This window comes from Oncorhynchus keta, chromosome 27 (assembly GCF_023373465.1).
Source record: "Oncorhynchus keta strain PuntledgeMale-10-30-2019 chromosome 27, Oket_V2, whole genome shotgun sequence".
In the NCBI taxonomy this organism is placed as follows: domain Eukaryota; kingdom Metazoa; phylum Chordata; class Actinopteri; order Salmoniformes; family Salmonidae; genus Oncorhynchus; species Oncorhynchus keta.
Genome location: NC_068447.1, coordinates 595,016 through 613,335, shown reverse-complemented (window position 1 = coordinate 613,335; position 18,320 = coordinate 595,016). Strand labels below are relative to the sequence as shown.

The following is an 18,320-nucleotide window of genomic DNA, read 5'->3' as shown; positions in this document are numbered from 1 at the left end:
ATTGTGAATGGTAGAACCTTACTGAGGCTATTGTGAATGGTAGAACCTACTGAGGCTATTGTGAATGGTAGAACCTACTGAGGCTATTGTGAATGGTAGAACCTACTGAGGCTATTGTGAATGGTAGAACCTACTGAGGCTATTGTGAATGGTAGAACCTACTGAGGCTATTGTGAATGGTAGAACCTACTGAGGCTATTGTGAATGGTAGAACCTACTGAGGCTATTGTGAATGGTAGAACCTACTGAGGCTATTGTGAATGGTAGAACCTACTGAGGCTATTGTGAATGGTAGAACCTACTGAGGCTATTGTGAATGGTAGAACCTACTGAGGCTATTGTGAATGGTAGAACCTACTGAGGCTATTGTGAATGGTAGAACCTACTGTAGCCAACTAGCTAGCCATGTGCTTTTTTCGCCACGACCAAAACATGACGTTGTACTTTTAGACTATATGGGAATGACACAAGCAACATATCAAACTGTGTTAATGTTTTAAATTCCCAGCAAGTAGAACAATATTTGCCTGGGCATATTTTTTTAAATAAAATCTGATTTCACATTGAAATGTGGGAAGCTAGCTAAAAAGCCCAAAGCCAACTAGCCAGGTTGCCACCTAACTAATACTAGCAAGGGAAGGAGAATCTTGTTTTCACAAAATGAAAATAAATACTTTGTTATCGCCCCCTTGTGAATGGAAGTGGGCCTAGCGAGGATATGGTAGCAAAAGATGTCCGCTACTCCAAAAATCCCACGTAGAGCAAAGGAGTGGAGCTTGTAGCACCCTTAGCTTCCTTCAGAAATCACGATGTCAACAGGTGTAAACTAAGACTCATCTGTGCCTCTTAGGTGTCCATTTGTGAGGAGAGAATTGGAAATTACATTTTAAGAATCATGTGTTTGACAGATCAGCCTGTCCTGTGCTGTTTAAATATGCACTGTTCATCACTGAGTCTCCTCACACACGCACTGCTAGGCCAAGAAATAGAACTGGGAGGGTGGAAAACACACCCTGACACCCCCACACACACCCACATTCCTCTGGCTCAGACAGAAGAGACATCAACTGACACACTGCTTTATGGAACACGCTGCACAAAAACAACACGCCAACAGGTTAAGTGGTTTAGGTGGTGTGCCATACAACCAGCTAACAGTTAGCCGCTGTGCCACCGGAGCGTCTCACAGTTAGCCCGCTGTGCCACCGGAGCGTCTCACAGTTAGCCCGCTGTGCCACCGGAGCCTCTCACAGTTAGCCCGCTGTGCCACCGGAGCCTCTCACAGTTAGCCCGCTGTGCCACCGGAGCCTCTCACAGTTAGCCCGCTGTGCCACCGGAGCCTCTCACAGTTAGCCCGCTGTGCCACCGGAGCCTCTCACAGTTAGCCCGCTGTGCCACCGGAGCCTCTCACAGTTAGCCCGCTGTGCCACCGGAGCCTCTCACAGTTAGCCCGCTGTGCCACCGGAGCCTCTCACAGTTAGCCCGCTGTGCCACCGGAGCTCTCACAGTTAGCCCGCTGTGCCACCGGAGCCTCTCACAGTTAGCCCGCTGTGCCACCGGAGCCTCTCACAGTTAGCCCGCTGTGCCACCGGAGCCTCTCACAGTTAGCCCGCTGTGCCACCGGGAGCTCACAGTTAGCCCGCTGTGCCACCGGAGCCTCTCACAGTTAGCCCGCTGTGCCACCGGAGCCTCTCACAGTTAGCCCGCTGTGCCACCGGAGCCTCTCACAGTTAGCCCGCTGTGCCACCGGAGCCTCTCACAGTTAGCCCGCTGTGCCACCGGAGCCTCTCACAGTTAGCCCGCTGTGCCACCGGAGCCTCTCACAGTTAGCCCGCTGTGCCACCGGAGCCTCTCACAGTTAGCCCGCTGTGCCACCGGAGCCTCTCACAGTTAGCCCGCTGTGCCACCGGAGCCTCTCACAGTTAGCCCGCTGTGCCACCGGAGCCTCTCACAGTTAGCCCGCTGTGCCACCGGAGCCTCTCACAGTTAGCCCGCTGTGCCACCGGAGCCTCTCACAGTTAGCCCGCTGTGCCACCGGAGCCTCTCACAGTTAGCCCGCTGTGCCACCGGAGCTCTCACAGTTAGCCCGCTGTGCCACCGGAGCCTCTCACAGTTAGCCCGCTGTGCCACCGGAGCCTCTCACAGTTAGCCCGCTGTGCCACCGGAGCCTCACAGTTAGCCCGCTGTGCCACCGGAGCCTCTCACAGTTAGCCCGCTGTGCCACCGGAGCCTCTCACAGTTAGCCCGCTGTGCCACCGGAGCGTCTCACAGTTAGCCCGCTGTGCCACCGGAGCCTCTCACAGTTAGCCCGCTGTGCCACCGGAGCTCTCACAGTTAGCCCGCTGTGCCACCGGAGCCTCTCACAGTTAGACGCTGTGCCACCGGAGCCTCTCACAGTTAGCCCGCTGTGCCACCGGAGCCTCTCACAGTTAGCCCGCTGTGCCACCGGAGCTCTCACAGTTAGCCCGCTGTGCCACCGGAGCCTCTCACAGTTAGCCCGCTGTGCCACCGGAGCCTCTCACAGTTAGCCCGCTGTGCCACCGGAGCCTCTCACAGTTAGCCCGCTGTGCCACCGGAGCTCACAGTTAGCCCGCTGTGCCACCGGAGCCTCTCACAGTTAGCCCGCTGTGCCACCGGAGCCTCTCACAGTTAGCCCGCTGTGCCACCGGAGCCTCTCACAGTTAGCCCGCTGTGCCACCGGAGCCTCTCACAGTTAGCCGCTGTGCCACCGGAGCATCTCACAGTTAGCCGCTGTGCCACCGGAGCATCTCACAGTTAGCCGCTGTGCCACCGGAGCGTCTAACTGATAGACATTGACAGATCCACATAAACGGGACTGCAGTAGTAGAGTCACGAAGGACTCCACTTCCTAGGGCGTACTGCTCCAGGTCCAAATACTACCGCTGCATCGTCGAGAGCATCTTCAACAGTTGCACCACGGCCTGGTATGGGAATTGCTCCGTCCACAATGCATTGGGGCAGGTAGCGTTCGCCAAACTCAGATTTGGACTATGAGATGGTGAAGCGTGATTCATCACTCCAGAGTGTCCAATGACGACAAGCTTTACACCTCTCCAGCCAACGCTTGGCATTGCGCATGGTGATCTTAGGCTTGTGTTTGGCTTCTTGGCCATGGAAAACCATTTAATGAAGCTCCAGAAGAACAGTTTTTGTTTTTGTGCTGACGTTGCTCCAGAGGCAGTGTTGCAACCGATGACAGACGATTTGAGCGCTATGCGCTTCAGCACTTGGCGGTCCCATTCTGACAGCTTGTGGTCTACCACTTCGAGGCTGAGCCGTTGTTGTTCCCAGACATTTCCTCTTCACAATAATAGCATTTACAGTTGACCGGGGCAGCTCTAGCAGGGCAGAAATTTGAATAACTAACTTGTTGGAAAGGTGACATCCTATGACGGTGCCACGTTGAACGTCACGGAGCTCTTCAGTAAGGCCATTCTACTGCCAATGTTTGTCTATGGAGACTGCAGGGCTGTGTGCTGGGGATTGCATACACCTGTCAGCAACTATGTGTCTGAAATAGCCGAATCCACTCCTTTGAAGGGGTGTCCACAGTTTTGTATATATATAGTGTATGTTACCAGGCCAACTCATTGATCCTGCTGCTTTTTATATAAATACCCCCAGCTACGATGTCAGGGAGAGATGGGACAGAGGAATGAGAGGGACAGAGAGCGAGTAGAGAGAAATAGTATAAAGAGATGGTAGAGGGAGAAATTATATAGAGAAGTGTTGTCCAAAAGTGTGACTTTGAGAGCAAAAACCTGAAACTGAATCCAGGAAAAACAATGGAATTTGGGAAAGAACAGATTTTATAGGGCTCTACCTAATGATCATTTACATTATTTAGGCTATGGGAAAATCAGAAATACATTTTATAAATCTGTCATATATTAACACAGAGAGAAAGAGAGCCCACTGCTGTACTCCCGTTCGACCGCACATCAACGCCATCATTAAGTCTGCTGACGACACCATGGTTGTAGGCCTCATAACCAACGACGACGACGAGCCAGCCTATAGGGAGGAGGTAAGTGAACTGGCATTGCAGTGTCAGGACAACAACCTCTCCCTCAACCTTAGCAAAATGGTTGACTCCAGGAAGCGGAGGGAAAATGCCCGATCCACATAAACGGGACTGCAGTAGAGAGTCACGAAGGACTACTTCCTAGGGCGGCAGAAGAATGGGAATGGGAATGGGAATGGGTATGGGAATGGGAATGGGAATGGGAATGGGAATGGGTATGGGAATGGGTATGGGAATGGGAATGGGTATTGGGAATGGGAATTGCTATGGGAATTGCTATGGGAATTGCTATGGGAATTGCTATGGGAATTGCTATGGGAATTGCTATGGGAATTGCTATGGGAATTGCTATGGGAATTGCTATGGGAATTGCTATGGGAATTGCTATGGGAATTGCTATGGGAATTGCTATGGGAATTGCTATGGGAATTGCTATGGGAATTGCTATGGGAATTGCTATGGGAATTGCTCAGTCCACAACTGCAAGGCCCTTCATCAGGTAGTGAAGACAGCAGAGAACGTCACTGGGGCCGTGCTCCCACCCATCCAGGACACTCCAAACGGAGCCCGAGGAAGGTCCGCAGCATCGTAAAGGGCCCCACACACCCAAGCTGTTCACTCCCTTACTGTCTAATAGCAACAGGCTCAGAGACCGTTTCTATCTACAAGCCATCAGATTGCTGAACCGTTGAACTGAACTGACTGACCACCACACATCACAACTGCTGAGACCAGACTTATTACAACGATTCTTAGCTTTTATTATGGCTCATTGTTGTTGCATTGTCCAGATGGAACCGGCAAGTAAGCATTTGGTTGGACAACGGTCTGCTGATGTAAACCATGTGCATCTCGTACCTAGAAATAATAAAAAAAACTTGAGAATGAGAAAGGGAGAGTCGGTTAGATTGAAGGGTGTGGTCCTCACGTGAAAGGAGGAAGTGAAACGAGGGAGGGATGTCGCCACTCCTCTCATCTCTAGAATGGATCATGTGACTCAACAGGAGCCGTTAGAATAATGAGTCAAAGCTGTTGCGTTATGCCAAGAACAGCCCTTAGCTGTGGTAAATTGGACATATACCACAAACCCCCCCCCCCCGAGGTGCCTTATTGCTATTATAAACTGGCTACCAACCTAATTAGAGCAGTACAAGTAAATGTTTTGCCATACCCATTGTACATGGTCAGATATACCACGGCTGTCAGCCAATCAGTACTCAAAACACCAAGATTATAAAAAATAAATACATCCTTGTGTGGAATTTTCATTGTTGGAAATAACAAAACTAAAAACAGTAGGAAATCAGCGCCACGTGATTTTAATTTAAGCAAGTCTGTTCCCACAGAAAATAGAGAGATGATCCTATACAAATTCAAGCCAGGTTTGAAATGATTATGTTTTAGGCAAACATATCCGTTTGGGCTTCTTGTAGTCAATTTGCAGTCTACAAATGATTTGCAATCATGTTCCAGCCCCGACCACCTGTAGCATCTAGCCTACCGTAGCATCTAGCCTACCGTAGCATCTAGCCTACCGTAGCATCTAGCCTACCGTAGCATCTAGCCTACCGTCTAGGAACAACATTAGCTCAACCACAGGCACTGCAAACTGGGCGCTTTAAAATCAGTCCAGCTCCCATCCAGGGACTGAGCAGGACCGACCATGCTTAGCTTCAGAGGCAAACCCTCAGTGGGATGCCAGGTGGTTTGCTGGGAAAAAACTAGCAACAAAAAACAGCAAAGACCAGGGGAACATGACCAAAGACCAGGGGACCATGACCAGGGGAACAAGACCAGGGGAACAAGACCAGGGGAACAAGACCAGGGGAACAAGACCAGGGGAACAAGACCAGGGGAACAAGACCAGGGAACAAGACCAGGGGAACAAGACCAAAGACCAGGGGAACAAGACCAAAGACCAGGGGAACAAGACCAAAGACCAGGGGAACAAGACCAGGGGAACATGACCAGGGGAACATGACCAGGGGAACATGACCAGGGGAACATGACCAGGGGAACATGACCAGGGGAACATGACCAGGGGAACATGACCAAAGACCAGGGGAACATGACCAAAGACCAGGGGAACATGACCAAAGACCAGGGGAACATGACCAAAGACCAGGGGAACATGACCAGGGGAACATGACCAGGGGAACATGACCAGGGGAACATGACCAGGGGAACATGACCAGGGGAACAAGACCAGGGGAACATGACCAAAGACCAGGACCAAAGACCAGGGGAACAAGACCAAAGACCAGGGGAACAAGACCAGGGGAACAAGACCAGGGGAACAAGACCAGGGGAACAAGACCAGGGGAACAAGACCAGGGGAACAAGACCAGGGGAACAAGACCAGGGGAACAAGACCAGGGGAACAAGACCAGGGGAACAAGACCAGGGGAACAAGACCAGGGGAACAAGACCAGGGGAACAAGACCAGGGGAACATGACCAAAGACCAGGGGAACAAGACCAAAGACCAGGGGAACAAGACCAAAGACCAGGGGAACAAGACCAAAGACCAGGGGAACATGACCAAAGACCAGGGGAACAAGACCAAAGACCAGGGGAACAAGACCAAAGACCAGGGGAACAAGACCAAAGACCAGGGGAACATGACCAAAGACCAGGGGAACATGACCAGGGGAACAAGACCAGGGGAACAAGACCAAAGACCAGGGGAACATGACCAAAGACCAGGGGAACATGACCAGGGGAACAAGACCAAAGACCAGGGAACATGACCAGGGAACATGACCAAAGACCAGGGAACATGACCAAAGACCAGGGGAACATGACCAAAGACCAGGGGAACATGACCAAAGACCAGGGGAACATGACCAAAGACCAGGGGAACATGACCAAAGACCAGGGGAACAAGACCAAAGACCAGGGGAACATGACCAAAGACCAGGGGAACATGACCAGGGGAACAAGACCAAAGACCAGGGGAACATGACCAAAGACCAGGGGAACATGACCAAAGACCAGGGGAACAAGACCAAAGACAGGATTGATTGCAATATCATTGGAAATGTTTCACAAAACCATTAATTTACAATATGATAATTTTACACTTTTTTTGCTTTCATTACCTTTAGTTTATATTACACTTTCAATATCATTCATTTCATTTGCAATATTGAATGATCTCTACTTCAGTAGTTCTGCGTGATATAAAATGGCACAAAACTCCATAATCTCACAGGAGGCACATGGATCTAAAAGGAGGTATAAGAGACCCATTGCATCATGGTTCTCAAAAAATAGTTTATGCTACAAATGTAAAATGCATATCAAACATAATTCCTCCCAATTAAGTGTCTATGAGAATTGCCAGAATATTCTGATACCAAAAATATTTTCGGATCACACTAGTATGGAATTGCCCAGCTTGATGTTAATACCTTGGCCAATAGATTAGCATAGTTATAATAACTTTTTGACCCGTCTAATGAACACCAGCTTGATGTAACGTAGACCACAGTAGGTCTATCTATAGTAGGCTAACTATGGAGCGTTATTAGAGTCTATAGTAGCTTAACGGTTCCACCCACCGACATGGTAGGGTAGGCTACACTTGAATTAAGACACCCACTTATCAACACCAGCATGATATAACGGTAGAACTTTCTGACCCACCTATGGACACCAGCTTGATGTTCTCCTTGTCTAGGAACTCGAGTGCCACCGAGACGTTCTCGAGCTGCATCTGTCGGAAAGTGGGCCGCTGGTTGTATTTCCTGAACATCTTCTTCTGGCTCAACACCTCCAGGAGTCCGATCAGGCGCAGCCCGTCGCCCAGGTCCGTCTGGAGATTAGCGATTCGTTTGTTGACGCATTTCAGATGCTCGTTACACCAGCGGGTGAACGTGTTCTGTTGGATCTTCTTCCACGGCGCGTCCTCGGCAAGGTCCTTCTCTGTAGCAGGCATGTCTGCTTCTTTGTCCGGGGAAAGGGCGTTGAATGCAGGCTGGGCCGACTGGTGTTGGCGGAGGTGGGAACCACTCATTTTTATGCCGTCGGGTCTCTCCGTTCACTGGCTGGGGTTTAGAGGTGGAGTCTGTTGGACGACCGCTCCCTCTCTCTCTCTCGCTGCTGTGCTTAGGTTTGTGGCTGTGGGATAAAAGAAAGAGAGGAATTAGAACTAGTGAAAAGAATGGATCGCCTGGAGTTGTGTATTTCTAGAGTTTTATAAGAACAGAAAACTCCATGAGAGTTAAGTTTGTCCTGCTGGTGACGCCTCTGTAAACTATACAGAGGATTGGGTTAGAGAAACTCCAATTCTCTTCATTCGCACATTACTGCAATTATAAGATTAGGCCTGTACTCATGTTACACGAAGTATAGCCTATCACAAAACAAGATCATTTAACCAGTTTCCTAAATATTCTGAAAATAAATGCAGATTTCCCACTTCATGCAGACAGATCAAGTTAACATGGGATGGGCGTGCATGGTATGTATGCCTGACTAGACACTCCCAAACCAAGAGCTTGTAATGAACTAGAACACCAAGCGAATAAGAGCTGCGGGGTATTCTATCCTACACAACAGGATCAATGAGTCTTTAGTATAACAGAAATCACTTTTAATCTTCTGGTTTAATAAGCGAAACATGGATATATGTGTATGTGTGTATATGTATGTATGTATATGTATCTATACATAATGTATGCGTGTATGTATATATATATACACATATATCATGTTTAGCTTATTAAACCAGAAGATCAACAGTGATTTCTGGTTTACTGAAGACTCATTGATCCTGCTTTCTAGGATACATTATGTGGATATATTGAAGCCACATCTCAAGACATCAGTCAGGAAGTTAAAGCTTGGTTGCAAATGGGTCTTCCACATGGACAATGACCCCAAGCATACTTCCAAATGGGTCTTCCACATGGACAATGACCCCAAGCATACTTCCAAATGGGTCTTCCACATGGACAATGACCCCAAGCATACTTCCAAATGGGTCTTCCACATGGACAATGACCCCAAGCATACTTCCAAATGGGTCTTCCACATGGACAATGACCCCAAGCATACTTCCAAATGGGTCTTCCACATGGACAATGACCCCAAGCATACTTCCAAATGGGTCTTCCACATGGACAATGACCCCAAGCATACTTCCAAATGGGTCTTCCAACTGGACAATGACCCCAAGCATACTTCCAAGGTTGTGGCAAAATGGCTTATTAAGGCCAACAAAGTCAAGGTATTGGCCATCACAAAGCCCTGACCTCAACCCTATAGAACATTTGTGGGCAGAACTGAAAAAGTGTGTGCGAGCAATGAGGCCTACAAACCTGACTCAGTTACAGCAATTCTGTCAGGAGGAATGGGCCAAAATTCTCCCAACTTGTTGTGGGAGGCTACCCGAAATGTTTGACCCAAGTTAAACAATTGAAAGGCAATGCTACCAAATACTAATTGAGTGTATGTACACTTCCCAATGGGAATGTGATGAAAGAAATAACAGCTGAAATAAATCAATCTCTCTACTATTATTCTGACGTTTCACATTCTTAAAATAAAGTGGTGATCCTAACTGACCTAAGACAGGGAATTTTTACTAGGATTAATTGTCAGGAATTGTGAAAAACTGAGTTTAAATGTATTTGGGCAAGGTGTATGTAAACTTCCCACTTCAACTGTATGTAAATGTGTTTGTTTTTGGTTGTTCAGTCAATTAGACTAGAGTTTCCCAAACTCGACCCCCCTTTTGGTTGTTCAGTAAATTAGATTAGAGTTTCCCAAACTCGACCCCCCTTTGGTTGTTCAGTCAATTAGATTAGAGTTTCCCAAACTCGACCCCCCTTTTGGTTGTTCAGTAAATTAGATTAGAGTTTCCCAAACTCGACCCCCCCTTTGGTTGTTCAGTCAATTAGACTAGAGTTTCCCAAACTCGACCCCCCCTTTGGTTGTTCAGTAAATTAGATTAGAGTTTCCCAAACTCGACCCCCCCTAACACTACACAGCTGATTCAAATAAAGAGAGCTTAATGATGAGTTGGTTATTTTTAATCAGCTGTGTAGGGCTAGGGGGGCGAGTTTGGAAACCCTGAATTACCCATTTCAAGCCTAGAGCTGTCTCTCTCCTACTGCAGACTGGCCACCCTCTCCTCTAGAGCTGTCTCTCCTACTGCAGACTGGCCACCCTCTCCTCTAGAGCTGTCTCTCTCCTACTGCAGACTGGCCACCCTCTCCTCTAGAGCTGTCTCTCCTACTGCAGACTGGCCACCCTCTCCTCTAGAGCTGTCTCTCTCCTACTGCAGACTGGCTACCCTCTCCTCTAGAGCTGTCTCTCTCCTACTGCAGACTGACCACCCTCTCCTCTAGAGCTGTCTCTCTCCTACTGCAGACTGGCCACCCTCTCCTCCAGAGCTGTCTCTCTCCTACTGCAGACTGGCTACCCTCTCCTCTAGAGCTGTCTCTCTCCTACTGCAGACTGGCCACCCTCTCCTCCAGAGCTGTCTCTCTCCTACTGCAGACTGGCCACCCTCTCCTCTAGAGATGTCTCTCTCCTACTGCAGACTGACCACCCTCTCCTCTAGAGCTGTCTCTCTCCTACTGCAGACTGACCACCCTCTCCTCTAGAGCTGTCTCTCTCCTACTGCAGACTGGCCACCCTCTCCTCTAGAGATTCTCTCCTACTGCAGACTGACCACCCTCTCCTCTAGAGCTGTCTCTCTCCTACTGCTGACTGGCTGGCCTCGGAGCTTAGAAATAGATGGAGACACACATAGGACATACATAGGCTGCTTGCTTAGCAAATACCACTTCCTAACAATTTGGCCCATACATGGCGCGAGCTTGGGACCTCTGTCTCACAAACACACATGACCGACCTCTTCAAGCATCTTATCCGAACACGCCATCTCAGAATCTAGCTAATGAACGCGCCATCTCAGGATCTAGCTAATGAACACGCCATCTCAGAATCGGACTAATGAACACGCCATCTCAGAATCTAGCTAATGAACACGCCATCTCAGAATCTAGCTAATGAACACGCCATCTCAGAATCAGGCTAATGAACGCGCCATCTCAGAATCTAGCTAATGAACACGCCATCTCAGGATCTAGCTAATGAACACGCCATCTCAGAATCGGACTAATGAACACGCCATCTCAGAATCTAGCTAATGAACACGCCATCTCAGAATCTAGCTAATGAACACGCCATCTCAGAATCAGGCTAATGAACGCGCCATCTCAGGATCTAGCTAATGAACACGCCATCTCAGAATCTAGCTAATGAACACGCCATCTTAGAATCGGGCTAATGAACGCGCCATCTCAGAATCTAGCTAATGAACACGCCATCTCAGGATCTAGCTAATGAACACGCCATCTCAGAATCTAGCTAATGAACACGCCATCTCAGGATCTAGCTAATGAACACGCCATCTCAGAATCTAGCTAATGAACACGCCATCTCAGGATCTAGCTAATGAACGCGCCATCTCAGAATCTAGCTAATGAACACGCCATCTCAGGATCTAGCTAATGAACACGCCATCTCAGAATCTAGCTAATGAACACGCCATCTCAGGATCTAGCTAATGAACGCGCCATCTCAGAATCTAGCTAATGAACACGCCATCTCAGGATCTAGCTAATGAACGCGCCATCTCAGAATCTAGCTAATGAACACGCCATCTCAGAATCTAGCTAATGAACACGCCATCTCAGAATCGGGCTAATGAACACGCCATCTCAGAATCTAGCTAATGAACACGCCATCTCAGAATCAGGCTAATGAACACGCCAACTCAGAATCAGGCTAATGAACACGCCATCTCAGGATCTAGCTAATGAACACACCATCTCAGAATCAGGCTAATGAACACGCCATCTCAGAATCAGGCTAATGAACACGCCATCTCAGGATCAGGCTAATGAACACGCCATCTCAGAATCAGGCTAATGAACACGCCATCTCAGAATCAGGCTAATGAACACGCCATCTCAGAATCAGGCTAATGAACACGCCATCTCAGGATCTAGCTAATGAACACGCCATCTCAGAATCTAGCTAATGAACGCGCCATCTCAGAATCTAGCTAATGAACACGCCATCTCAGGATCTAGCTAATGAACACGCCATCTCAGAATCTAGCTAATGAACACGCCATCTCAGAATCTAGCTAATGAACACGCCATCTCAGGATCTAGCTAATGAACACGCCATCTCAGAATCTAGCTAATGAACGCGCCATCTCAGAATCTAGCTAATGAACACGCCATCTCAGAATCGGGCTAATGAACACGCCATCTCAGAATCTAGCTAATGAACGCGCCATCTCAGAATCTAGCTAATGAACACGCCATCTCAGGATCTAGCTAATGAACGCGCCATCTCAGAATCTAGCTAATGAACACGCCATCTCAGGATCTAGCTAATGAACACGCCATCTCAGAATCGGGCTAATGAACACGCCATCTCAGAATCTAGCTAATGAACACACCATCTCAGGATCTAGCTAATGAACACGCCATCTCAGGATCTAGCTAATGAACACACCATCTCAGAATCAGGCTAATGAACACGCCATCTCAGAATCAGGCTAATGAACACGCCATCTCAGAATCAGGCTAATGAACACGCCATCTCAGAATCAGGCTAATGAACACGCCATCTCAGAATCAGGCTAATGAACACGCCATCTCAGGATCTAGCTAATGAACACGCCATCTCAGAATCAGGCTAATGAACACGCCATCTTAGAATCGGGCTAATGAACGCGCCATCTCAGGATCTAGCTAATGAACACGCCATCTCAGAATCGGGCTAATGAACACGCCATCTCAGAATCTAGCTAATGAACACACCATCTCAGGATCTAGCTAATGAACACGCCATCTCAGGATCGAGCTAATGAACACGCCATCTCAGAATCAGGCTAATGAACACGCCATCTCAGAATCAGGCTAATGAACACGCCATCTCAGAATCTAGCTAATGAACATGCCATCTCAGAATCAGGCTAATGAACACGCCATCTCAGAATCTAGCTAATGAACGCGCCATCTCAGAATCAGGCTAATGAACACGCCATCTCAGAATCAGGCTAATGAACACGCCATCTCAGAATCAGGCTAATGAACACGCCATCTCAGAATCTAGCTAATGAACACGCCATCTCAGAATCAGGCTAATGAACACGCCATCTCAGAATCAGGCTAATGAACACGCCATCTCAGAATCTAGCTAATGAACACGCCATCTCAGGATCTAGCTAATGAACACGCCATCTCAGAATCAGGCTAATGAACACGCCATCTCAGAATCTAGCTAATGAACACGGCCATCTCTGAATCTAGCTAATGAATGCGCCATCTCAGAATCTAGCTACTGAACACGCACACAGACAAGCGAACACACATGCCCTACGTACACATCACCCAAGTCTCCTCTGTTACAAAGACAACGCATTCAGACAACACATTCAGACACATTCAGACAACACATTCAGACAACGCATTCAGACATCACATTCAGACAACACATTCAGACAACGCATTCAGACAATGCATTCAGACAACGCATTCAGACAACGCATTCAGACAACGCATTCAAACATCACATTCAGACAACACATTCAGACAACACATTCAGACAACGCATTCAAACAACGCATTCAGACAACACATTCAGACATCACATTCAGACAACACATTCAGACAACGCATTCAAACAACGCATTCAGACAACACATTCAGACATCACATTCAGACAACACATTCAGACAACGCATTCAGACAACGCATTCAGAATCAAATCAAATCAAATCAAATTTATTTATATAGCCCTTCGTACATCAGCTGATATCTCAAAGTGCTGTACAGAAACCCAGCCTAAAACCCCAAACAGCAAACAATGCAGGTGTAAAAGCACGGTGGCTAGGAAAAACTCCCTAGAAAGGCCAAAACCTAGGAAGAAACCTAGAGAGGAACCGGGCTATGTGGGGTGGCCAGTCCTCTTCTGGCTGTGCCGGGTAGAGATTATAACAGAACATGACCAAGATGTTCAGACACATTTAGACAACACATTCAGACAATGTATTCAGACAACGCATTCAGACAACGCATTCAGACAACACATTCTGACATCACATTCAGACAACACATTCAGACATCACATTCAGACAATGCATTCAGACAACCCATTCAGACAACGCATTCAGACAACGCATTCAGACAACACATTCAGACAATGTATTCAGACAACGCATTCAGACATCACATTCAGACATCACATTCAGACATCACATTCAGACAACACATTCAGACAACACATTCAGACAACACATTCAGACAACACATTCAGACATCACATTCAGACAACACATTCAGACATCACATTCAGACAACACATTCAGACAACACATTCAGACAACGCATTCAGACAACACATTCAGACATCACATTCAGACAACACATTCAGACAACACATTCAGACAACACATTCAGACATCACATTCAGACATCACATTCAGACATCACATTCAGACATCACATTCAGACAACACATTCAGACAACCCATTCAGACAACACATTCAGACAACACATTCAGACAACACATTCAGACAACGCATTCAGACAACACATTCAGACAACACATTCAGACAACCCATTCAGACAACACATTCAGACATCACATTCAGACATCACATTCAGACAACGCATTCAGACAACACATTCAGACAACACATTCAGACAACCCATTCAGACATCACATTCAGACATCACATTCAGACAACACATTCAGACACATTCAGACATCACATTCAGACAACGCATTCAGACAACACATTCAGACATCACATTCAGACAACACATTCAGACAACGCATTCAGACAACGCATTCAGACACATTTAGACAACACATTCAGACAATGTATTCAGACAACGCATTCAGACAACACATTCAGACATCACATTCAGACAACACATTCAGACAACACATTCAGACACATTCAGACATCACATTCAGACAATGCATTCAGACAACACATTCAGACATCACATTCAGACAACACATTCAGACAACGCATTCAGACAACGCATTCAGACACATTTAGACAACACATTCAGACAATGTATTCAGACAACGCATTCAGACAACACATTCAGACATCACATTCAGACAACGCATTCAGACAACACATTCAGACAACACATTCAGACATCACATTCAGACACATTCAGACACACTGTTCAGGGAAGTCAGGAACCAATACACACAGTCAGTCAGGAAAGCTAAGGCCAGCTTCTTCAGGCAGAAATTTGCATCCTGTAGCTCCAACTCCAAAAAATTCTGGGACACTGTAAAGTCCATGGAGAACAAGAGCACCTCCTCCCAGCTGCCCGCCTGGCTACCCCAACCTCGGCCAATAGCTCCGCCCCCCGCAGCTACTCGCCCAAGCCTCTCCAGGTTCTCCTTTACCCAAATCCAGATAGCAGATGTTCTGAAAGAGCTGCAAAACCTGGACCCGTACAAATCAGCTGGGCTTGACAATCTGGACCCTCTCTTTCTGAAACTATCCGCCGCCATTGTCGCAACCCCTATTACCAGCCTGTTCAACCTCTCTTTCATATCGTCAGATACCCAAGGATTTGGAAAGCTGCCGCAGTCATCCCACTCTTCAAAGGGGGAGACACCCTGGACCCAAACTGTTATAGACCTATATCCATCCTGCCCTGCCTATCTAAGGTCTTCGAAAGCCAAGTCAACAAACAGGTCACTGACCATCTCGAATCCCACCGTACCTTCTCCGCTGTGCAATCTGGTTTCCGAGCCGGTCACGGGTGCACCTCAGGTGCTCAAGGTACTAAACGATATCATAACCGCCATCGATAAAAGACAGTACTGTGCAGCCGTCTTCATCGACCTCGCCAAGGCTTTCGACTCTGTCAATCACCATATTCTTATCGGCAGACTCAACAGCCTCGGTTTTTCGGATGACTGCCTTGCCTGGTTCACCAATTACTTTGCAGACAGAGTTCAGTGTGTCAAATCGGAGGGCATGCTGTCCGGTCCTCTGGCAGTCTCTATGGGGGTGCCACAGGGTTCTATTCTCGGGCCGACTCTTTTCTCTGTATATATCAATGATGTTGCTCTTGCTGCGGGCGATTCCCTGATCCACCTCTACGCAGACGACACCATTCTATATACTTTCGGCCCGTCATTGGACACTGTGCTATCTAACCTCCAAACGAGCTTCAATGCCATACAGCACTCCTTCCGTGGCCTCCAACTGCTCTTAAACGCGAGTAAAACCAAATGCATGCTTTTCAACCGATCGCTGCCTGCACCCGCATGCCCGACTAGCATCACCACCCTGGATGGTTCCGACCTTGAATATGTGGACATCTATAAGTACCTAGGTGTCTGGCTAGACTGCAAACTCTCCTTCCAGACTCACATCAAACATCTCCAATCGAAAATCAAATCAAGAGTCGGCTTTCTATTCCGCAACAAAGCCTCCTTCACTCACGCTGCCAAGCTTACCCTAGTAAAACTGACTATCCTACCGATCCTCGACTTCGGCGATGTCATCTACAAAATGGCTTCCAACACTCTACTCAGCAAACTGGATGCAGTCTATCACAGTGCCATCCGTTTTGTCACTAAAGCACCTTATACCACCCACCACTGCGACTTGTATGCTCTAGTCGGCTGGCCCTCACTACATATTCGTCGCCAGACCCACTGGCTCCAGGTCATCTACAAGTCCATGCTAGGTAAAGCTCCGCCTTATCTCAGTTCACTGGTCACGATGGCAACTCCCATCCGTAGCACGCGCTCCAGCAGGTGTATCTCACTGATTATCCCTAAAGCCAACACCTCATTTGGCCGCCTTTCGTTCCAGTACTCTGCTGCCTGTGACTGGAACGAATTGCAAAACTCGCTGAAGTTGGAGACTTTTATCTCCCTCACCAACTTCAAACATCAGCTATCCGAGCAGCTAACCGATCGCTGCAGCTGTACATAGTCTATAGGTAAATAGCTCACCCTTTTTCACCTACCTCATTCCCATACTGTTTTTATACTGTTTTTTTATTTTTATTTACTTTTCTGCTCTTTTGCACACCAATATCTCTACCTGTACATGCCCATCTGATCATTTATCACTCCAGTGTTAATCTGCAAAATTGTAATTATTCGCCTACCTTATGCCTTTTGAACACAATGTATATAGACTCTCTTTTTTTTCTTTTTCTACAGTGTTATTGACTTGTGTATTGTTTACTCCATGTGTAACTCTGTGTTGTCTGTTAATCTTGGCCAGGTCACAGTTGCAAATGAGAACTTGTTCTCAACTAGCCTACCTGGTTAAATAAAGGTAAAATAAAAATAAAAATAAAATAAATAAAAATCTAGACAACACATTCAGACATCACATTTAGACAACACATTCTGACAACACATTCAGACATCACATTCAGACATCACATTCTGACAACACATTCAGACATCACATTCAGACATCACATTCAGACATCACATTCAGACAACGCATTCAGACAACCCATTCAGACATCACATTCAGACAACACATTCAGACAACACATTCAGACAACACATTCAGACAACGCATTCAGACATCACATTCAGACATCACATTCAGACATCGCATTCAGACAACACATTCAGACAACACATTCAGACAATGCATTCAGACAACGCATTCAGATAAACAGTAAATGTAGTGTGCAGAACAGATAGGATTGTCTGTCAAGTAGGGAAATGGGATAATGTCAAGAAGGGGAATGGGATAATGTCAAGTAGGGGAATGGGATAATGTCAAGAAGGGGAATGGGATAATGTCAAGTAGGGGAATGGGATAATGTCAAGAAGGGGAATGGGATAATGTCAAGTAGGGGAATGGGATAATGTCAAGTAGGGGAATGGGATAATGTCAAGTAGGGGAATGGGATCATGTCAAGTAGGGGAATGGGATAATGTCAAGTAGGGGTATAGGATCATGTCAAGTAGGGGAATGGGATAATGTCAAGTAGGGGAATGGGATAATGTCAAGTAGGGGAATGGGATAATGTCAAGTAGGGGTATAGGATAATGTCAAGTAGGGGAATGGGATAATGTCAAGTAGGGGAATGGGATAATGTCAAGTATGGGAATGGGATAATGTCAAGTAGGGATATAGGATAATGTCAAGTAGGGGAATGGGATAATGTCAAGTAGGGGAATAGGATAATGTCAAGTAGGGGAATAGGATAATGTCAAGTAG

At 47.1% G+C, this 18,320-nt stretch overlaps 1 protein-coding gene across 2 annotated transcripts in view; it reads right to left on the bottom strand.

Moving 5' to 3' along the window:
- flna (filamin A, alpha (actin binding protein 280)) overlaps positions 1 to 18,320 on the bottom strand; it is a 94,658-nt gene that overhangs the window by 71,000 nt on the left and 5,338 nt on the right. For both annotated transcript variants that reach the window (XM_052481203.1, XM_052481202.1), the window contains exon 2: positions 7,693 to 8,166. In XM_052481203.1, coding sequence (XP_052337163.1) covers positions 7,693 to 8,062 — 370 coding nt within the window. In that variant the 5' untranslated portion in view covers positions 8,063 to 8,166. The remainder of the gene's footprint in view (positions 1 to 7,692; positions 8,167 to 18,320) is intronic.